The sequence below is a fragment of the Lithobates pipiens genome, unplaced genomic scaffold (assembly GCF_037356315.1).
Source record: "Lithobates pipiens isolate NorthernLeopardFrog02 unplaced genomic scaffold, aLitPip1_a1.2 Scaffold_16, whole genome shotgun sequence".
NCBI classification, from domain to species: Eukaryota; Metazoa; Chordata; class Amphibia; order Anura; family Ranidae; genus Lithobates; species Lithobates pipiens.
In genome coordinates, this window is record NW_027507748.1 from 82518067 (window position 1) to 82541912 (window position 23846).

Consider the following 23846-nt stretch of genomic DNA (forward strand, 5'->3'; position numbering starts at 1 on the left):
GCTTGAAATTTCACTTGGGTTTTAGTTAGAGCTGCACGATTCTGGCTAAAAGGAGAATCGCAATATTTTTGCTTAGAAGATAGATCACGATTCTCTCACGATTTCTGCGGCGTAACTTCATCTTTAACATTAAAACAACAACAAAAAAAAAAATTGGGCTAACTTTACGATTTCCTTTTTATTTTTTTTTATTTTTTAATTCATGGAAGTGTATTTTTTCCTAAAAAATTGCATTTGAAAGGCCGCTGGGCAAATACAGTGTGACACAAAATATTGCAGTAATTGACATTTTATTCTCTAGGGTCTCTGATAAAATATATATAATGTTTGGGGGGTTCCAAGTAATTTTCTAGCAAAAAATATTGATTTTAACTTAAGAAACAAGTGTCAGAAAAAGATTTAGACTTTAAGTGGTTAAACTTTCTGCATTTACAGGTTGTTAAAAACTTGGCAGACTGCCTGGATTTTTTCTTTACACAGGAGTTTATCCCTTTGATCTAAGAAGGAAGATTTAGTTACAATGTTTCATGTTAAAAACTTGGCAGACTGCCTGGATGTTTTATTTTGACAGCTGAGTGAGCAGATAAATCTTCCCACTTGTTATATGAAAGAATCGGCAAACTCTGCAATAGAGATAGTGGGGGGGGGGGGGGGGGGGTTGAATTAAGATCATGATTTAACGATTAATTGTACAGCTCTAGTTTTAGTGCAGATTTCTAAAAAAACAATACACCGATGACGCATACAGTAATTAAGATTGTTAGGGGTGTTCTGCATGCCAGTGATGTACAGAATGCAACATTGCAACTTTTGAATGTTTCACTGTTTTAATAAATCAAACAGCTGCAAATTAGGTAACTTGTAATACAATTTCATTAAAAAATTATTTGCTTAGCAATAAAGTATGCTCTATTAAGTTTTTTTTTTTTTTTGGTTGGTGCAATAATTTTTATTGGTTTTAATGAAAATAACAAAATAAGCCCCAGAGTTGCCCACGCAGGGGCTACATAAGAAGCATTCAAGAGTATGAAACACAGAAAAGTGCCAATGAAAAATAAACAAGCAAGGCAATACATCAGGGAAAACAGATACCCGTCGCAGGGTAACCTCATACAAAGTAAGACTTTTTTTTTTATTAAAATGGAGAAATTGGGGGGGGGGGGGGGGGCAGGGACTTCAGAGATAAAAGAGAAAAATTAAAAAGAACAGATGTGAGGGAGCAGAGGAGAAAGAAGGATGGAGGGAGCAGAGGGGGAAAGAAGGATGGAGGGAGCCGAGGGGGAAAGAAGGATGGAGGGAGCCGAGGGGGAAAGAAGGATGGAGGGAGCCGAGGGGGAAAAAAAGGATGGAGGGAGCCGAGGGGGAAAAAAAGGATGGAGGGAGCCGAGGGGGAAAAAAGGATGGAGGGAGCCGAGGGGGAAAAAAGGATGGAGGGAGCCGAGGGGGAAAAAAGGATGGAGGGAGCCGAGGGGGAAAAAAGGATGGAGGGAGCCGAGGGGGAAAAAGGATGGAGGGAGCCGAGGGGGAAAAAAGGATGGAGGGAGCCGAGGGGGAAAAAAGGATGGAGGGAGCCGAGGGGGAAAAAAGGATGGAGGGAGCCGAGGGGGAAAAAAGGATGGAGGGAGCCGAGGGGGAAAAAAGGATGGAGGGAGCAGAGGGGGAAAAAAGGATGGAGGGAGCCGAGGGGGAAAAAAGGATGGAGGGAGCCGAGGGGGAAAAAAGGATGGAGGGAGCCGAGGGGGAAAAAAGGATGGAGGGAGCAGAGGGGGAAAAAAGGATGGAGGGAGCAGAGGGGGAAAAAAGGATGGAGGGAGCAGAGGGGGAAAAAAGGATGGAGGGAGCAGAGGGGGAAAAAAGGATGGAGGGAGCAGAGGGGGAAAAAAGGATGGAGGGAGCAGAGGGGGAAAAAGGATGGAGGGAGCAGGGGGGAAAAAGGATGGAGGGAGCAGAGGGGGGAAAAAGGATGGAGGGAGCAGAGGGGGGAAAAAAGGATGGAGGGAGCAGAGGGGGGAAAAAAGGATGGAGGGAGCAGAGGGGGGAAAAAAGGATGGAGGGAGCAGAGGGGGGAAAAAGGATGGAGGGAGCAGAGGGGGAAAAAAGGATGGAGGGAGCAGAGGGGGGAAAAAAGGATGGAGGGAGCAGAGGGGGAAAAAAGGATGGAGGGAGCAGAGGGGGAAAAAAGGATGGAGGGAGCAGAGGGGGAAAAAAGGATGGAGGGAGCAGAGGGGGAAAAAAGGATGGAGGGAGCAGAGGGGGAAAAAAGGATGGAGGGAGCAGAGGGGGAAAAAAGGATGGAGGGAGCAGAGGGGGAAAAAGGATGGAGGGAGCAGAGGGGGAAAAAGGATGGAGGGAGCAGAGGGGGAAAAAGGATGGAGGGAGCAGAGGGGGAAAAAAAGGATGGAGGGAGCAGAGGGTGAAAAAAGGATGGAGGGAGCAGAGGGGGAAAAAAGGATGGAGGGAGCAGAGGGTGAAAAAAGGATGGAGGGAGCAGAGGGTGAAAAAAGGATGGAGGGAGCAGAGGGTGAAAAAAGGATGGAGGGAGCAGAGGGGGAAAAAAGGATGGAGGGAGCAGAGGGGGAAAAAAGGATGGAGGGAGCAGAGGGGAAAAAAGGATGAAGGGAGCAGAGGGGAAAAAAGGATGGAGGGAGCAGAGGGGGAAAAAAGGATGGAGGGAGCAGAGGGGAAAAAAGGATGGAGGGAGCAGAGGGGGGAAAAAAGGATGAGGGAGCAGAGGGGGAAAAAAGGATGAGGGAGCAGAGGGGGAAAAAAGGATGAGGGAGAAGAGGGGGAAAAAAAAAAAAAGGAAGAGGGAGAAGAGGGGAAAAAAAAGGAGGAGGGAGAAGAGGGGAAAAAAAGGAGGAGGGAGAAGAGGGGAAAAAAAGGAGGGAGAAGAGAGAAAATCATTGCCTCGGGACTGCTAACTGGAATTCATAAACAAGCCTGGTGTAGAGAGGGAAAAACATACTATCCAATCCATACCAATCCAAGGTTTCCAAATTTTGAGGAACTTGGAATGGGAGTCCATTAGGACGCATGACATCTGTTCATTAACCCTGAGGCTGGGTTCACACTGCTGTGGTGTACGAGATTGGATGCGATTCGCACCGCACTGCAAATCACATTGCGATCTCTGTGCGATGCGATTTCAGCCATATAGACAGTATGGCTGAATTCACATCCGGCCCAAACTCGTACAGGACCCTTTTTTTTGGTCCGCAGCAGAATCGGATCGCATGGGTGTTCACACCATGCGATCCGATTCCTGTCCGAGTTTGCAGATCGCACTGCGATATGCGAACCGATTTGGAGGCGTCATTAACTTTTCACTGACACTCCCAGCAGTTCGCATAGGGCAGTGTGAACTGCCGCCGGGAGGCATGCAATGCGGGAACCCGCAGTAGATTCGCAGCGCTCCCGCATCGCAGCAGTGTGAACCCAGCCTGAGGGCTGTCAAACAGTCTTGAACGTCCTGAAAAGAGACTGGGTTTTTTCCAGGCCTGGGCAATAGTTCTATTGGCTTACAGTAATAGGTGCAATGCCAATTTCTGCATTATATTACATTTTTTACTTACAATTTAATGTCTTTTAGCCGATTGGACTACAGTAATCATGTCCCGTGATGTACTTCAAAGAAAAGGATTTTTTATAAGTAAGCTGCTATAAAAATCTTATTTTCTTATCGTACATCACAGGACACAGAGCCATGGTAGTTACTATGTGGGATGTCCCATAGCAATGCCAACTGAAGGGATGGAGACACGACAAAAGTAGGGCACCAAGAGACAAGAGGAATTGTACTGCAGCCTGCAGTACACTGCGCCCAAAGGTGATAGCCTCATGACCTGTTACATCTACTTGATAGAATCTGGTAAATGTATGGACTGAAGTTGCGGCTTTGCAGATCTGAGCCATGGAGGCTTGGTGATGCACTGCCCAAAATGCACTAACAGCCTTGGTGGAGTGCGCTTTAATATGAAAAGGAGGAATTTTCCTCTTTAAACCATAAGCTTGAACAATCACTTGACAAATCCATTTAGAAATAGTAGATTTCAACGCTGCCTGTCCTCTTAGGACCGCCTGGCAACACAAACAAACCATCAGTTTTACGAATCTGAGCGGTCACTTTCAAATAGACCTTGACCGCTCTCACCACATCAAGAGAATGTAGTGACCTCTCTTACACAGAACGAGGTTCTAGAAAAAACGAAGGCAGAACAATATCTTGGTTTAAACGAAAATCTGACACTACCTTCGGTAGGAATTTAGGATGAGGCCACAGTACAAACTTATCCTTATTAATAATCAAATATGGCTCTTTACAAGAAAGAGCAGCCAACTCTGATACTCTACTTGCAGAAAATATGGCAACCAAGAAAATTATTTTCTTCGTCAAGAGGACTAAGGGAATATCTCGTATTGGCTCAAAAGGCCATTTCTGTAATGCTGACAGGACTAAATTTAAGTCCCAAGGGTTCAGGGGTGGCCTAACTGGAGGATTAATCCATGTTACCCCCTGAAGAAAGCAACGAACGATAGAGCGAGAAGCAAGTGGTCGTTGAAAAAACACAGATAAGGCCAACACCTGGCCTTGATAGTATTCAGGGCCAGCTTCATTTCTAATCCCATCTGTAGGAATTCAAGGATCCTACCTATGACATACCGTATTTATCGGCGTATAACACACGCCAGCGTATAACACGCACCCCAAGTTTAGGAGGGAATTTTGTGGAAAAACTTTTAGGAGGGAAATTTAAGGAAAAAAACACCTTACATTTAAATGCCCATCAATGCAGCCTTATCAGTGTCCATCTGAAGCCTCGCCAGCGTCATTTTCAGCCTTGTCATGCAGCCTGTCCATCATTGCAGCCTGTCCATCATTGCAGCCTGTCCATCATTGCAGCCTGTCCATCATTGCAGCCTGTCCTCATTGCAGCCTTGACATGCAGCTTGTCCGTCTTAGTGCATTGTCCGCTTATGTTTTTAAAAATGGCGCCGCCGAGATGTCCCGTGTATCTCGGCGGCTCTCGGCCCTTCTCGGCGGCTCTCGGACCTTCTTGGCGGCTCTCGGCGGCTTTCGGCTGAAAGCCGCCCAGAGCCCAAAAAATTGTGCGGAAATCGTGGAGTATCGGCGTATAACATGCACCCGTGATTTTACGCTGAAAGAAGTGTGTGTTATACGCCGATAAATACGGTACTTACTGGGGTGCCAACCCCTGGATTCACACCAGGAGACATATGACTTCCAGACTCTATAGTATATGGCTCTGGAGGCAAGCTTCCTAGCATTAATCAAAGTAGAAACTACTGAAGCTGACAGCCCACAGTCTTTCAGAATATGGGTCTCAATAGCCAAATCGTTAAATTTAGCGTTTGTAAGGTAGGATGGAATACCAGACCTTTGCAAGAGAAGGTCTGGCCACAATGATTGTGGTCCAAGGGTCCCCTACCGCCACCTTTATGATCTCGGCAAACCAAGATCTCCTGGGCCACAAGAATCCCCTCCTTCCCTTCTTGCTTGATCCTGCGAAGGCGCAGAAGCAACAGAACAGGAGGGAACGCATAGATCAGTGAAAACTGATCCCATGGATAAACCAAGGCATCTGTTCCGTATTCCGATCCCTTGTCCTTGACAAAAGTTGTCAATCTTGTTGTTGAACCTGGGCGCAAACAGATCCATGTCCGGAACTCCCCATCTTTGACATATTGACATAAAGATGTTGGGGTGAAGGGACCATTCTCCCAGAAACAATTGTTGGTGACTCAAGTAGTCTGCCTGCCAATTCTCTATTCCTGGAATTAAAATTGCTGATAGGCAAGGGATGTGGTTTTCTTCCCAAGATAGACCATGATTCACCTCTCTCTGGGTTACATGACTTCTCGTGCCCCCTTGGTGATTGATATAGGCCACTGCTGTGGCATTGTCGGATTGGATCCCGACAGGACAATTACGTAGTCTGAGCGTCCAGGCCTCTAGGGCCAGGTGTACTGTCCGAATTTCCCCAAAAATATTATGGGCAAGGTTCTCTCTGATTTGGACCATTTTTCTTGGACAGATGTTTCTTCCAGGACTGCTCCCCAGCCCAGAATGCTTCCATCTGTTACCACCTTCCAGGCGACTGGTAGAAAGGATTTTCATTTTTGAAGATTCTTGGATATCAACCAATTTGAGCATGTGATGCACTTCGGGGATAAATGCATTGGGAAGTCCAGAGCTTGGACCTTCTTGTTCCAAGTTGACAGAATACTGTTTTGCAGCAGTCTTGAATGAAACTGCATATAAGGAACAGCCTTAAAAGAAGCAACCATCTTTCCAAATAACTTCATGCAAAGTCAAATAGGACTCTTCTTTGTTTTGACCAACTGAATCAGTTCCTTTATGAAACCGATCCTTTCCTTGGGACAAAAACACCTTCTTCTGAACTGGATCTATGATCAGCCCCAAGTAATGCACTCATTGATAGTTTTAAAATTTTCTCTAGGTTGAGAATCCAATCTAGGTATTCTAGGTAGCTGATTGCGATGACTAAACTTTGGTTTAAGTGGGTTACCGACTGATCTATCTAGAGTAGATCATCTAAGTAGGCCAATATCGTTATACCATGAGCCCTTAACCTGGCTAAAGGAGGAGCCAAGACCTTTGTAAACACTCGAGGTGCAGTAGCTAGACTGAAAGGCAGAGCTACAAACTGAAAACGAAGATTTTCTTCCTAGAAGCGTAGAAATTTCTAGTGAGCCGGGAAAATTGGCACATGGAGATAAGCATCCTTGGTGTCGATTGACGCCAGAAATTCTCCCCCTTATCGGATTGACTCCCTAGCATGAGGCCTGGAAAATAGAATCTTTCATAGCGTTTATGGTAAAACACAACGCCTCTGATATACCGGCCAAATCCTTGGCCTGCTGATCAGGAATAACCTTGAGTACCTCTATAAACTGGTCCTTTAAGGACTGAGATACTCCGATCGCTGCCAGCTCAGGCTGAACGACTGAACCTGCGAGTGAAATATAGTTCTTAAAAAAAAAAAATCCAACTTCTTAGCTGTTGGATCCTTTAGCATATGAGCATTGTTTACTGGACAAGTGAGGTTTTTGTTTACAGAGGATATAGCAGCGTCAATTGCTGGAATTCCCCATTTCTTATAGAACTCTTCCACCATAGGATAAAGTATTGAAAACTTTTTTGAAGAGAAAAACTTTATCTGGGTGCTTCAACTCAGAATACATTAGCTTCCTTAGACATGAATGGACAGGAAAGGCATGAACAGATTGGGTAGGCTTTAGTGAACCCAAACCAGCGAACCTGATCCTTCCATATTAGGTTCTTCGGAAGAGGAGACATCAGGCTCTTCCTGGTCCTTTGAGAGAAGTTTTCCATCTCTCGCCCCTTGTTCCTCAGCATGAGGGTCCTGAGCAATGGACAGGGATCTGCTACGCTTAGTCCCACTCTGAGATGCGGTTAAAGCATCAATTTTTTGCGCCAAACTTAAAATGGTTGAAGAAAAAACCTCCTTAGTAATATACACAGGGGCTGCAGTGTTAAGAGCAGCTGTAACACGTGCCCCTCCGGATGGCTCACTCTGACCAGCCATATTACACTCAGGGGAGGATGCCATCTTTTTTGAGATGGTGCTAGGCTGCTGTGTAACTATAGCCCTTCTAGAGCCCTTTTTTGAGGTGTTTTTAACCCCCCTTCCGACCATAGCCGATGCACAAAGCAGAGGTACTATCAGAAGGAATGTATTCACTGCTTGAGCAATAGTCCAGCTCTGCTGCCGCTATTAATGCTCAGCCTGATGCAGTAGTAAATGTGTCAAAAGAAATGCCTGTGTTACCAAAAACCTCTTGCATGCCACCTTTGCACTTGTGTCCCTCCGCATCTTTGTAACAGCAACAATGGTGCCTTTTAAAACGCACCTTCCCGTGCTTTGTGTTGGAGGACGCCAACGCCGCCTCTGGCCCTTTTTTCCCCGCGTGAGCTCCAATCCTATGGCATCAGCAGGGAAAGAGAGGAAGTAATGGCGAAGGGGAGGCCTGGAAGCCGCCGAGCCGTTCGTGCCTTTTTTTTCCAGCGCTCCTTCCCTAAGAGGGAAAGAAATAACAGCACAGGGGGGCGTCTGGTGGGGAGGTAAACCCCCCCCCAGACTTACCGCAGGTCTGCTGCCTGCGGGAGGAAGAGAAAACTGCTGTTTCCTGGACACATCGTGAGCTCTCTGAGAAGCAAGAGACAGTGAATGCTCTATACAGTCCCCAGTGGTGACACATAGGCATGACAACATTTACTACATTAAAGGAGACATTCATAAGAAAAAAACTTTAAACATTTCTTAGAAGACTCCACTTACCTTTCCTGCCACAGGGTTTTCTGTGGTAAACTAACAGACCCAATCCTCACCCTTCACTGTGGGTTCTGTTAAACCTTCAGGAGCTGGGGATCCTCAAGGAAACCCACAATCCTGGACCTGTAATAGCACCACCGCCAGTAAAACATTATGGCCTTAATACCAAAAAGTACTGGATCACGGGGTCCAGCTCTCTAAAAGAGAAGTGTTACAGGCAAGACCTCAATTCTTTGGATACGAGGCCCGGGCACTATTCAATTCTGCCAAAAAGAAACTTTGAATGGATCCGGCTGCATGGTTAGCCACAGCAAGGATTGCTCCAGTGGAGCTCAGCACAGCACATCTTTACTAGTGACCAACACCTTGGACACTGGCAAAAAAACTGACGTACCCCCAGTAGTGGGAGGGGTTATATAAAGAGTGCACTTTTTGTCTTAGGGCATGCCAGTGTCCATCACCTGAAGGTGGCCTATAACCCACATAGTAACTATGGCTCTGTGTCCCGTGATGTACAATAAGAAATGTACACCTTTCTTTGCAGGGTATATTACAGTGTCGCAACATTCCTATTCTGAAACCTGAGCAGCTGCATACATACGCATCCATGCATTTCAAGAAAGCCCATTGAGAACCGTGGCACTGCTCAATCAGATAAAAATTTCTACATCAGCAGTCAGGATACTCTTAAAAAATCCCATTGGGAAACTCCACTATGGCAGCCAATGACCCACTAAAAAAACAAAAACAAAAAAAAAAATATCACACTGCTGTCCAAACTAATCAAAGCTGCAGACATCAAACTATATCGACCGAAACTATGGGCTTTATTCAAATTTTGCACATTACACACACACACACATCAGCCATTACATCATAATCACTGACATGTAAAGTGAACATTGATTATCTTGTTACGACACCTGAAAGTGGGTGGGATATATTCGGCAGTAAATAAACACGTTGTCCCTGAAGTTGATGTGTTGAAAGCAGAAAAACTGGGCATGCATTAGGATTTGAGCGATTTGACAAGTGCCAAATTGTAATAGTTTGGCTGGGTCAGAGCATCTCCAAAACTGCAGTTCTTGTACGATGTTCCTAGCTTGCAGTGGTCAGGACCTACCAAAAGAGGACCAAGAAAGGAAAGCCAGTGACAGGGTCATGGGCAGCTAAGACTCACTGATGCATGTGGGGAGTGAAGGCTGGCCTGTGTAGTCCCATCCGCAGACTGGACAGGGTGCCACTGCTGACCCATATCCATTACAGTGAACATCAGAATTATACCATGGAGCAATGGAATAAGATGAACTGGTCTGATGAACCAGGTTTCCTATTAAAACATGTAAATGGCTGGGCACATGTTCTTGGCACACCTGGGGGAAGAGATGGCACCAAGCCGCACTATGGGAGATCTGATCCATGAAGGCCCTACCTCACAACTTTACAGGACTTAAACGATCTGTGCTCATGACTGCTTTAGTGCCAGATTCCATCAGATTCTAGTGGAGTCCATGCCTCCACAGGTCAGGGCTGTTTTGGCAGGAAAATATGGCAAAATGTTTTGGACACCTGAATATGAGATCTATATGAGCTTGTTGGACATTCCACAACTACAAACATTAATAGTGTAATACGGATCAGGAATTAGGCATCACACAGTCTATATTCCCAACTGTAGAAATGAATGAGCTGAGAAGTGAAAAATAATCAACATTTCCCTCTCTATTCACTTACTTACAGAGTTATATTGTTTCCTGAAGAACCAATTTAGGCATCAAGCAGAGCATATAAGTACAACGTTTTTGTGAATGTTCCCATGAAATATATCAAATACCAACCTTCATGAACACCCGCTGCCAGGAATCGCCCATAGAACAGCTCCACCATTGGGTTCTTTGGCTTTTCTCCATCCCTGAGGAAAAACCAAACACACAGAATGTTGCAATTCATTAAGGAAAATTAAATAACTGTACATGTTTAACTCATTAAATGAACTTTATGAACTATGGCAAAAGGCATACAGGGCATTTTTTTGCTTTCATTATCCAAACTTAGTCAGAAATCTTGAAATGAGCAAATCTCACTGGTTCCTATGGACAAGAGTACTCCCTTTTTTTTTTTTAATCAGTTGCAAAGATTATAATAAACAAGAACTCTTCCAATGCACTAAAGTAGCATGGAACGCTTCGTAAAAAAGGCAATATTTACAGGTTTATAAATCGTTTTATAAATTCACGAAAAAGGGTTATTTTGGTAATAAAAAAAAAGTACATCTATGGTCACGAGAGAAGGGCTACCATTTCAGACCCATCTGAAGTTGCTAGTTTTCGGACAATCAAGGCCGACCCTATGGCTTCAATACTTTTAGTCACTGAACCGAGAAATGTATGTAGATAAATATCAGACATTTCTCTTCTACATATTTTGGGGTTGGTGCCTGGATACTTAAATAAAATGACTTAGGGGCCTATGTACAGTCATCGCCAAAAATGTTGGCACTGCTGCATTTCTGTCAAATAATGCATCACTTCACCCAGAACATTGTTGCAATTACAAATATTTAGGCATTCTCATGTTTATGTCTTTTGTTTGTATTGGCATGACCCAAAAATTTCAGAAACAAAAAGCCAAATTTTACATATTCCACACAAAACTCCAACATGGACTGGACAAAATTGACACCGTCTCAAAATTGTAAGAAATAATTACATTCCAAGTTTGTTATTAGGGCCCAAACAACTAATCTATTAATTGACAACTAAATAGTTGTCACTTATTTTCATAATCGATTAATCGGCCAGCCTATTTGGTCTGCATACAGAATGCATTATTGGTTTACATATCAAAAAATACAGTGCAGCACACATACAGCTCAGTACACCATCCATGTGAGTGCCTGAGAACTTGTGAATGTGTGAGGAGCAATCCCTCCTGGGACATGTAGTCCTGGGCAGGAAGTGAGTGGTTCTAAAAAGGCAGAAGTTTTTTTTTTTTTTTTACCTTGCTATAGGGGGCACTCTATACTATAATTTGCAGCTTGCTATTGGGGCAATCTGAAGCCAGGAGGGAAAAGGAGAATCAGGGCTGCTCTGTGCAAACCACTGCATGGAGCAGGTAAGTATAACATGTTTAAAAAAAAAAAAAAAAAGAAAAAAAGAAAAAAGAAAAATAAAAGAAAAAAGCCACTCTGTGCAGGGAAGATCAGCATCTGAACCCAATGAAGGTGGAAGCTGATAGACTAGAGATAATAGAAGGCATTACAAGAACATTTAAAGTAAACTTTTACCAGTATTGTGAATTATATTTAAAGAGGAAGTAAACCCTGATGAGTTTACTTCCTCTTTTATTCCCTGCAAAGGCAAAGCATAATGGACTACTATGCATCGCATAGTAGCCCATTATGTGTCACTTACCTGACACAGGAGCCAGCGATGTCGCCGCTGTCCCCTATAGTTCGCCGCATCCATCTTGTTGGTGGGGTCTCGCAGCTCCGCCGCTGTCTTTCGGCGAAGCCGCGATGACGTCTCTCCCGCGCATGCGCACGGGAGCCGACACGCGCGGCAGCTCCGTCGCTGAGAATGCCACGCTCAGTGCGCCTGCGCGCCGCTGTCTACGGCACATGCGCCGTAGACAGCGGTGCCCGTTTTCGGGCAAATATCTTCCAAACCATATAGGTTTAGGAGATATTGCTTGGACCTACAGGTAAGCCTTAATCTAGGCTTACCTGTAGGTCAAAGTGGTTGGTAAGGGTTTACAACCACTTTAAAATGATCATATCCATGAAAAAAAAATAAAAAATCTCAGCTTTTAGTACTGCTTTAATATAAAAGATTTATATCTCCCTTCCACCCTTCATGTCTGACCCCTAGTTAAAATGTCCATATATCCTACTTCTGGGTGTATATATTATATATGATATAACATATATTACTGTCACTGTTTCACAGTATAAATCAGGGGTGTCCAACCAGTGGCCTGCGGAGCCCTCTGATGTGGCCCGTGACCACCTGTTCTGCGAAAGTGGGTTGGCAAGCCCAGATCGCGGGTTGCCAACCTGCCATCCCAGAGCATTAGTGTTGTGAATTAGGCTGCGGGGTAGAGGAAGCTTGGCTGTGGGGAGAGCAGAGTCGCATAAGCCAATGCTTCCTGTATAGCACCTGCTCCTGTCACAGGCAAAGTGATACGAAATGCACTCTGCCTAGGACAGCAACAGCCGGCAATACTAAATGGAAGACTGTTATTGTATATATGGGCAAATCTGTTCTGCAGTGGTTACTGGGCTGCTTTCAAACTGATCCGCAGGTGCAGTGTGCCTGCGGGTTACCAGTACTGAGCCCTAAACTTCTATTACCTGCGAGTTTGGTGCACTTTCAGAAAGTGCACCACACCTGGAAGATATAATAGAAGTCTATGGCAAAGTGCAGATTATCCAAAGGAAAGCCACAGGTGCACTGCGCTACTCCAGCGGTGTAGGTAAACCTTAGTGCATCAGTGTGAAAGCAGCCTCAGGCCCCTTTCACATGACCAGTCCGATCCAATCAGACCTTCTTCACCTCTATGGAGCGGCAGATGTAAATGGACTTGTGCGGTTTATACCCACCTACCTCCAATTTGACCTCAAAAAAATTAAAAATAAAAAAAAGGGGGGGAGCCTGCTTCCATCTGGGCAGATCGTATCAGTGGGCCCATAGAGTAGAGCGGGCTGTGTCCGTTGTCCACTCTGCATATGCGGAGTGGTCACGGGCCTCTCATCCGCCCAATCCACTCATGGCCCGTGACCGGTTACCAAGTCGCTTACGTGGCCCTCACTCTTCAAAAGGTTGAGCACACCTGGTATAATTGAACCCCTTATAGTAGCTATTATTTGCTTTTTTTGTACTATAAAGGGCCAGTTTTCGTTTTTTAACCCCATTATCACATGTGATAGAAAAAAAAAAAAAGCATGCTGCTGCTGCTAAACGTCTTAGGCCTGGTATGTGTTTTTTGGTGCTTTTTGCAGAAACACACTACAGTTAATTTTACATGGCTTCCTATGGGACCTTCTTCCATATTATCCGATTAATTGATTAATCAAAATAATAATCAGCCAACTAATCGATTATGAAAATAATCGTTAGTTGCAGCCCTATTTGTGATTCTCCTGTAATTTGTAATTAAACTAACCTGTATCAATTAAGAGGTGCTGACAATATAGAAATCACACCAGCATACAGTTAAAATAGTGACAAATTGACTCAACCTTTAAGTTGTGTCTCTCTATGTACCACACAGAACATGGAAAGAAAGAGCAGCAAAGAATTGTTTAAGGTTTTGAGAATGAAAATTGTGGAAAAGCATGGACAATCTTAAAGTTACAAGTCCATCTCCACCAGGAATCATAATGTTCCTGTGTCCACTGTGCACAACATTGTCAAGAAGGTTACAGCCCATGGCACTGTAGCTAATCGTGGAAGTGAATGAAAGAATAATTTATCAGAGTTTGCCAAAACTTATCTGAGGAAGCCAAAATGCTTTCGGAAAAATGTGCTGTGGACAGACAAAACAAAAATAACAGCTTTTTGGTAAAGCCAAAAAAAAAAAAAAAAAAAAAAATACAGTTCCTACAGTCAAACACGGTGTAGGTGCATTAATGTTTTGGGGCTGCTTTGCTGCTTCAGGCACTGGATGTCTTGCCTGTGGGCATGGCATTACGAAATCAGAAGACTACTAAAGAATTCTGGGGTGCAATGTAGGGCCCAGTGTCAGAGGTCATGGGTCTTACAGCAGGACAATGACCAGAATCACAAAAGCACTCAGAAATGGCGCTGAAGAGTATTGAACTGGCCAGAAATTAGTCCAGATCTAAATCCCATAGGAGCACCTGTAGAGAGATTTCAAAATAGCAGTTGGGAAAAAGAACCTGGGAGCAGTTGGGAGAGACCTGGAACAGTTGGCAAAGGAAGAGTGGTCCAAAATTCCAGTATTGATTTCAGTTAAGGGGTATGCTACCAAATATTAAATTGGGAGTACCAATAATTTTGTCCAGTCGAGTTTTGCGTGGAATGCCTCAGATCTGGCTTCGTGTTTCTCCACTTTTTTGTGTGGCACCAATACAATCAAAATAAACAAACATGAGAATGCCTAAACATTTGTAATAATTTTCTGAGCGAAGTGGTGCATTATCTGAAAGAAATGCAGGGGTGCCAATATTTTTGCCCATGACTGTATAGCAGAGATCTGACAAAGCTATCCACTGGACAGCACACGGTTAATGCCACATTGCTCCTTTTATGAGAAGACACTGCAGAGAACTCTATAATTGGAGAAAAGGCAGGCCACACAACAGGGCTCCCTCCACTTCCCAAATAGTTTTTCCTTTTAACCACTTGCCAACCAGCTCATGCCGGAATGGGTACATCTGTGCCTTTAATGGTGATAGCAGGCGTGCGCGGTGGCTAACCCGATGCACATGGCCGGCAGCGCTATTGTGTGCACGAGAGCAGGAACAGGGACTTGTTCTGTCCCTGTTCTGTCAGGAGAATAGAAACATATCGTTTGTTCCTACCAAATCACACCTTATTCATTCACAGGGGGGCCTGCGCTGATTGTTTACCAGAGCAGCCCCCCCACCAATAACCACACTGGACCACCAGGGACGCCACTAGGAGCATCAGGGAAGGGGGCAACATGTGGAGGGCCAGGTATGTACCCCCCATGGCCATCCACATGTTCAAATGAATGCCCAATCTGTGCCAGTGCCCACAAATGGGCACAAATTGGCACCAGTATGTACTAAAAGAACAGTGATGCCCAGCCATGCCACCCATCAGTGTCATCAGTGCTGGCCACAAGTACCCCCCCCCCCCATCAGTGCCGCCCACAATTGCCCATCAGTGCAGCCATATCAGTGCCCATCAGTGCAGATAACGTATTTACAAAAAAATTTTAACAGAAATTTTTTTTTCTAAATTTTCGGTCTTTATTGGTTTGCGCAAAAAATAAAAAAATCGCAGAGGTGATCAAATACCACCAAAAGAAAGCTTTATATGTGGGAACAAAATTATAAATTTGTTTGGGTACAATGTCACATGACCGCACAATTGTCATTCAAATTGCGATGGCGCTGAAAATTGGCTTGGGCAGGTAGGTGTCCAAGTGCCTGGTATTGAAGTAGTTAAGATAGGATTACCAGGTATTATTTAATGAGAGCTGCAGACTTGAAAACCGCTTTTGAAATTACACCAACGTACTTAATATGAGATTTTAGTGAGTGGGCTTAGGTCTACTTTATCTCCTACTATTCATCCATACCAACATGTGGGATCAGTACATTACCATTCCAGGAACTGGAAACTGATTGCTTGCCACTGATAAGCAGACCTAATTTTATCCAGAACAGCAGCTAGTAATATCAGTAACTGAACCCAAATGGTCTGTTTACAACTTTAGGCACAATTTGAACTGCATACTAAGTGCAGGGAACATTCTGTAGTATTGTTTACCCCTTTGTAATTTAGGATGGTGTATTTTAAAATATCTTGGGTCATGAATACAACCTCAATTCCAAAAATAGTTACATACGGTAATCAGGTTGAAAAAAAAAAAAAAAGACACAAGTCCATCTAGTTCAACAAATAAAAGGGGGATGTTGTGTGAAATCCACATAAAAATAGAATGCAGTGATTTGCAATTCTCATAAACCCATACTTTATTCATAACAGAAAATCAAACATATCAAATGTTTAAAGTGAGAACATAAACTCATTTTATGAAAAAAAAAATAAGGCAATTTTGAAATTGATGGCAGCAACACGTCTCAAAGTTGGGACAGAGCAAAAAAAGCTAGCGAAATACAACCCCAATTCCAAAAAGTTGGGACAGGACCACGTTTACCACACTGTAGCATCCCCACTTGTTTTAACACCACAAAGGTCTGGGAACTGAAGACCAGTTGCTGGAATTTCGGGAGAGGAATGTTGTCCCATTCTTGTGTGATCATATGCTGCTCTAAATGCTGTTGCCAGACCATTTATTTCAACAACAAGCTCATTATAAGATTATATGTGCATTAACGTATTTAAGACATGCCTTTCAGCTGTAAAAACTGCCTTTGTGCAGACATCCAGAAGCCCCAAGACTGTTGCTGGGTGCCGCCATCTTGATAGGCACTCAAGTTATATTTATAGTATGAACTTTTCCTCTCCTCCCAGCAGCTATATAACAAATAAGTGTAGGAAGGCGAAAGGCAGAGGAGCTGGGCCAGCTCACAGAGTAATTAGACTCTCCTAGAATAAGAGAGGTCCATGAAGTGCAAGAGCCAATTCAGATGCACATAGCAAGTGAATAAAAAAAATGTTTATGGAAAGGGTAGCTGCCGTAAGTAAGCATTTAAAATATTTGCTTTTACCTGCAATTTTTTAACTTTTTTTTATTAAAGTTGTATATCATAGACAGAAGGTAATAAAGTAAAACACTCAATAAAAAAAGAAAAAATAAGAAACAAGAACTGAGAATAAGGTAGCATATACATCAGGAAAACAATACACAATTGATGACAATGCCCAAAGATGGTTTACATAAGGCTAGGTGTGTTCTAAAAAGATGGATTAGCCAGGCTAAATATACATAACCAATGTAGGACAATGTTATAGCAGTGTACAAATTCGTGGCTAGAAAATGATCGACCCCACAAAGCGCTATAAAAAAAAAGATTATAATCCCATTCTTCACTTTTATGCAATGAAATGTATTTCTACTACATATGTATGTTATATAGTCCAATTGTATTCCTGACACTCTGATTTTCATTTGACTTATGCCATGTCTGTTTTGTACCACCTTTTGTACCAAATAAAAAAAGTTTGTAAAAAAAAAAAGAAAATATGATCGACCTGTAATGGCCTATTTACTGTAAATAGACAAAATCCACAGTAGAGAAAGTGGCATTGCTATCTTGGCAAACAAAAAAAAATAAGTAAAAGGGTACAGAAAAGGAAGTACGAGAAAGTAAACTTCACCCTACCGGGCACCCTCATGAAACTCTAGATGGGTAGAACATCCGAGTGTATATTTCACGGATATGTTTATGGTTCCAATAGATGCGAAGGATCTTATTGAATCTTGGGATCATATTATTCAAACGAGCAGTATTCTATGTTATAAACGTCATGAATTCCATTATATAAATTTTACCGGCAATTTTTTAGGTTGGCGACAGGGCCTGTGTGAATTTTTCTTCTTGGGTTTAGATGACCTTTAAGGTTTACACACACAATTTCACAAAAACATTAAACACTAGATTAAGTAAGCAGTAAATTTAGAATCGCTCAGCCTTTAGTGAAAAAAAAAAAATGAATATAAAAGCAGAAATACAGGGATGAAAATATGGGATGTATTAGGCTTTTGTGCACAGACGCTATAGTGTGAGATGGCCCGCTTGGTTTTACTGTTGTATTGCCAAGATGAAAACAGAACCGGTTATTCATAGGCAGTGTAAACTGAGGTGTCAGGACAAGCTACAGGTAAACGGAGAACACCTTAAATGAGTTTAAAAAAAGGCAAATTCATTCCCATGAAGCTTGTACATGTAATAAAAAAAAATAAAAAATAGATTCCTTCACACTATACATTTACATGAAAACAGGAACAGGTTCTGGGAGTATGAGAGTCATCAATCCATGCGACACAGAAGGGAAATTGATGAATGTTCTTGTGTTTAATTCTCTGCACCATTTAATAAGAAGAATTCTAGTCTCAGCTTGCCCATCTTAATTCAAAAACCAAGCTAAACAAGACCATGCCAAAAGGCACACCCCTCACCTTTCCTCCTCTGCCTTTATCTGGAAAGCGTCTTCTAGCCAGTCCAGCAGTTTGTGGGTGAATTCACTTACATCTTGCTGCAGGAAACAAAAAGAAAACCCATCAGTGCGGCTATAAGATGGCAAAACAGAGAGGCTGAACATAATGTCATCCATAATTGAACCACATTTCACTGCACATACAAGAACCATTTCTTAACCACTTGCCTACTGGGCACTTATACCCCCCTTCTGCCCAGGCCAATTTTCACCTTTGAGCGCTGTTGCACTTCGAATGGCAAATGCAGTGTCATGCGACACTGTACAAACTAAATTGGTAACATTTTTTTCACACAAATAGAGCTTTCTTTTGATGGCATTTAGTCACTACTGGGTTCCTTTTATTTTATGCAGAATAAAAACAAAAGATTGAAAAAAAAAAAAAAAAAAAAGTCATAGTTTGTTATAAAATTTTGCAAACTGGTAATTTTTACACTGATGGTGAGGCAATGATTGGTGGCACTGATGGGCGCTTTTTTGCTGCACTGGCGGGAACCTTTTAGCTGCACAAACAGCCAGCCCATTTGGGGTCTGTGCTACACAACAATAAATAGAAATAAATTAGACTTCAATGATACTGTAGTTCTCCTCTTGCTTTCAGAGAGATAGCACCAGTTTAAAAACAATATCATGCAGAGAGCACAGAAAGAATAATATGTAGCCAGAAGTTACCTGCTGAGAGTCATTTGACTTGAAGGCATCTTTTAGAATCTCTACTGCTCTAGAAGGATCGACATATTTTCTCTTCGAACTGGCCAACAGTGAGAAGAGATATCTAAGCTCACGCATGAAAGGCAGGTTTCTGTGTTCCTGTGGAGTGCAGATTTAAAAAAATAAGTACATTAAAAAAAAAAAAAAAAAAAAAAAAAAAGGCAGTTATGCAAACAACTATAATATATGGTACATTCCTGGCAATCACTTTGTACCTACATTCCCACCTTTTTTCAAGTATATCTTTAAACAAGAGATGACACTTCAAAGATTCAGATGTTAAAATATCTTTAATACAGAGATTTAGGGTCATAATGGCTATATATGCATGTTTATACCTTGTACAGAAATCCCCAGAACTGAACATATCTTAGGCAAATAGCGATCTGTGCCAGAAACCAGTATAGCGATAACACACTTGAATTTTTTTAATTTGCTTCTCGCTGCGCATTTGTGTCTCCGAAGTATTACGAAGACCCTGTTGCCAGACAATTTAAATAAAAATCTTCCCATAAGAATATACAGTATTTGCATTAAAAAAATAAAAAAATGTTATAGAGGTTATTCCCCTGTAAAAGCCTCCCTTGTATAGACATCCAAAAGCCTGGAGAGTGCGGACATCTTAGATGTGGTGTCCCAAGACGACGTCAGTGTGTGCCGAAACGTGCCAAACCGCATGACGTGCTGACGTCACTGTGGTCCTCTGATGCCAGAAGGATAGGTGTTGTGTATTAGCCGGTCAGCTTGCGGTTTTCAAATGCATTTTTAATGCTTCCTAGATGTAAATGCAATCTTTTTTGTTTTATTAAAGTTTTATGTTTTTACACTATGGTGAGCCTTATATTTTTTGGGGAACACTTCAATGAGTGAGATCCTGAGGGTGGATTCCATGTCATATGGGCACTGTGAAGGGTTCCAGCCGACATTGAGTGGAGGTCGTTGCTGACACTTGCTTTGGGAACCTGCGTGTGGTGGAAGTTGCCATCTTCATACCCCTCCTGGATGGATAAAGGCCCTTGCTGGGTATGAGCACCACAAGTGTTTCTGACCTCCTGTTATAGGAGGTCCATATAAGCTGGCAAGCAAGCACTTTATATGGCAGAGGTCACAATTCAATTTGGGTGTTTGATGGTGTCAATATCATTGGCAGGACTCCTCTCATCATATCTTTTTATAATTTTTCACTATTTGCAGTGGTAATTTAACAATGGGGCTGGTCATTTCACACGAGGACTATTTTTTCCATCATTTGGACTATTTCTTGATTCATACACCGTATATACTCGAGTATAAGCCGAGGCACCTAATTTTACCACAAAAAACTGGGAAAACATATTGACTCAAGTATAAGCCTAAGGTGAGAAATGCAGCAGTTAATGTAATGTCTCATGTACCTGATCTCCAGAACACCGGGGCTGCGACATGCAGTCTAGTCGATGGCCATCCAGTGTAACAAAGCCCCGCCTCCTCCTCGTCCGTGAGGAAACCCTGATTCAGTTTCCCAGCAGGGAGTCATTGTTCCGCCTATCACGGACGAGGACACTGGATGGCTGACGACTGCATGTCACAGCACCAGATCAGGTGCACCAGGCTGCAGATGGGCACAGTAAGGCAGGAAGACTCGAGTCTAAGCAGAGGGGGGCGTTTTCAGCACAAATAAAATGTGTTGAAAAACGTGGCTTATACTCGAATATATACGGTATTATAATTTGTATACGTAGTTCAGCTCTATTGTTTATTATTGACTGTGCCTATCTCACAGTCCACAACATTCCCTCTTACATAAGGGTCCATGGAGTTCCGCTTTACACCAGAGTCTGCAGTGAATACACCAAAGTAAAGGGGTTCACTGATGTAAGAGGGGAGTGAGGACACCTATATAAGGAGGGACTGATTAGTAATTGGCTGAGCTTGACAGGGATTGGCTTGAGCAGGGCCACTGGTAAGGTGCACAAATCACCTGATCGGCCACCACAAGGCCTGCTTAAGTGAGAGACGGGGCTCTTAACACTGCCTGAGCACAGCAGCATTAACCTGTCCCGTGAAACTGGGGAAATGCGTTTAGGCGGCTGTGAGGCCCCTGTGGAGTGTGAGACCTTACACAACTGCCTAAGAGCCACCTCCGTTCACCATATAATTATCTCAACAGCGCAAATTTGAACTGTTAGTAATATGCACTGACCATTAGATAGCTGGTAACTAGTAATCAGCATCAAAATCAACAGAGGATGGTGGCAAATGAAAGAGAGGACCTAACACGCTATAGTCAAATCTGGGTACACTTTGAACAAGAAGCTGTAATAAGAACAGGCAATTGACTAGTTATTTTTTCTAGCAAGTTAAAAGTCACATTACAGCCACATTTAAATAAATGGGAAACACACTTTTAGCAATCATTACAAATAAATCGTTTTTGTGCTTTTACCTGCAATTTTTTAAAGTTGGCAACAGGGTTTCTTTTAAGTAGTTAAGCCTCAGGCACACTGGACGTTTTTACAGCAGCTGTTTTTGGCTGTAGACATTTTTTCCTACAGTCATGAAACTCTCCATCATGTTATCCTATGTGTCCATGCACGCATAAGGCTGTTAGCAGCAGTTTTGGGCAATGGCGTTTTTGAGCAGTAAAAACCCCCAAAACGAATGGGTTCTGAGAGACGTTTTTCAGCTGTAAACGCTGATAAATGCTCACAAAAGGTCGCTCACTAGCGTTTAACGACTTTGATCCATTGACAAAAAAAAAAAAAAAACACTAAAAATGCTAACGTGGAAAATCACTAATAGATGCTATTGCAAAAAAGTTGAGAAAAAAAAGTTGAAAGTTGACTGCAAAGCTACAGGCGTTTTTATAACGTTATTTTAACATCCAGTGTGCATGTGGCCTTAAAGGTTTTTCACCACAGGCTGGGTTCACACTGGTACGACAAACTCTCCGACAATGGGAGCTCATGACGCATTGTGTGTGAAAATCAATGTTTCCCTATAAGAGCCATCTTAACTAGCCTGACTTTGAAAATGCTCCCTGTACTTAACGCATTAGAGTGAGAACCTTCTGTGCTGCAGCTACCCACCAGACCGCCCCCCCCCCCCCCCCCATCCCTTTTCTTAGCGGAGACCAATCCAATACAGCAATGTGCACGAACGCAGCAGCTCCAGTCGCTGTTTATCTCCTCATTGGACAGAATGACAGCAGCAGACGCTATTGGCTCCTGTGGCTGTCAAAATCCAGTGACATGAGAGCCGTGGACAGGGCCAAGTCCACCGTCTGTGTCAATGGACAAGCAACTCAGGAGTGAGCCCGCACGGGTGCCCCCATGGAAAGCGGCTTTCTGTGGGGGCACCTAATGAAAAGGAGGGGCATGGCACGCCAGCAGGGGATCAAAACGATTGCACGGAGAAGGTGAGTATAGGTACATTTGTTATTTTTATAAAAAATAAAAAAACAAGGGTTTACAGCCTCCTTTAAAGTTAGACTAACACAAGCAACTAGCATTTTCAGATGGCCACAAGCAATGGTAGCCCACAGATTTAACAGATGTACATTAATAACAATAAACCTATTTGAATATATTCAGTTACATTTAAATAACTTTCCAGACACAGGACTAAAGACACCTTATCCTCTGCACAGCTAATTGGCTTGGTTGCAGAAAATAAAACCTATGTTTCAGCTGGTTTCCATTTACCTTAATGTACAGAAAACCAGTATTCAGATTTTTTTTCTAACGGTTTAACACCATCAACAAGATCTCATTTACCTGAAGGTCAAAACGCTTAGTTAATGCTTTACTTTCACATGAACAAATTCAACTGCTTATTTAGGCAAAAGCTGCTTGCACGGTTAAATGCCTTTAAAGATGAAGTAAAACCAACAGTAGATATAACATATACAGCACTCCTGTGTGAAATTCAATACTGTGCAAATGTCTTCTTTTATAGCCAACATCTCATTCGCCTTTACTCTCCTTAAAGCTTGTCGACAGCTCCTGACATTTAAAGTAAATTTCATTGCAAGACTCACAGCAGTGGCTGTGCAATGGTCTATAGTAACAAACATCAGTGGTGGGTAATGAGGCTTTGAACGGGATTAACCATGTTAAATGTTGCGCTTATCACCTGTGTGTTGTACTGCAAGAAAAATTGGGTCTATGCTGAGCCAAAAATCTACAAGACTTACCCCAAAAAGCCAAAAGCAAAAATAACCCATTGATATGAAAACACTATCAATATGACATTGGGTTGCGTCACCTTGGACGCTAAAAAAAAAAAAAAGTACAGCTAAAGGCTCCTGCCTGATAGTCTAGTCTAAGTACCAAATCCAGGTACCACGTGATGCACAAGTCTCAAAGTACAAAATATCATAACCTTCCCGGGCTGATTTTTCTTTATTTGCATCTCAAACGTTTCCTCTCGCAGACACTGCAGCTCACGATGGGATGGTCCCAGTAACAGACGGTGCTGCCAATGCGCAAAGCAGTGGACAGGACTAGGTAAGACCAAGTGATGATTGACAAGCTACGAGCACTTGTGAATTAAAAGTGAAAATGCTGGTAGCCACCAACACCTACAACAGTGTCTTCTTGTCCCATTGCACAGCATATGCGAGAGTGGCAACACTGCTCTGAATTTAAGAGCAGAGCAGCATTGTTGTCACATCACAGGAAGTGGCATTAGATTAGCTTTACTGACAGGATCAGACATTTCTGGTACTTTACAGAGAAATATGAGACAATATGTGCAAATGCATTAAATGCTTGGTGATTTTTTTTTTTTTTTTTTATCAAATAGTTTTTGAGAACCAAAAAAGTAAAATGTTCTTTTTACAACAAGCAAATGTATTGCATAACTGAGAGGACACAGATTTATCCATTCTTGTGGCCAGCCGGCTACATAATGCATGCGTTTACACTGTACAAAAGGCACCAGTTCATGCAAAACAAAGAAGCATTGTCTAGAAAAGGTACAT

General features: G+C 42.8%; 1 protein-coding gene across 3 annotated transcripts in view; it reads right to left on the reverse strand.

The window, feature by feature from the left end:
* USP25 (ubiquitin specific peptidase 25) overlaps positions 1-23846 on the reverse strand; it is a 156530-nt gene that overhangs the window by 61389 nt on the left and 71295 nt on the right. For all 3 annotated transcript variants that reach the window (XM_077480060.1, XM_077480062.1, XM_077480061.1), the window contains exons 7-9: positions 18845-18982; positions 18135-18211; positions 10175-10248 (exon numbers count right to left, since the gene is read on the reverse strand). In XM_077480060.1, the coding sequence (XP_077336186.1) occupies positions 10175-10248; positions 18135-18211; positions 18845-18982 (289 nt within the window). The remainder of the gene's footprint in view (positions 1-10174; positions 10249-18134; positions 18212-18844; positions 18983-23846) is intronic.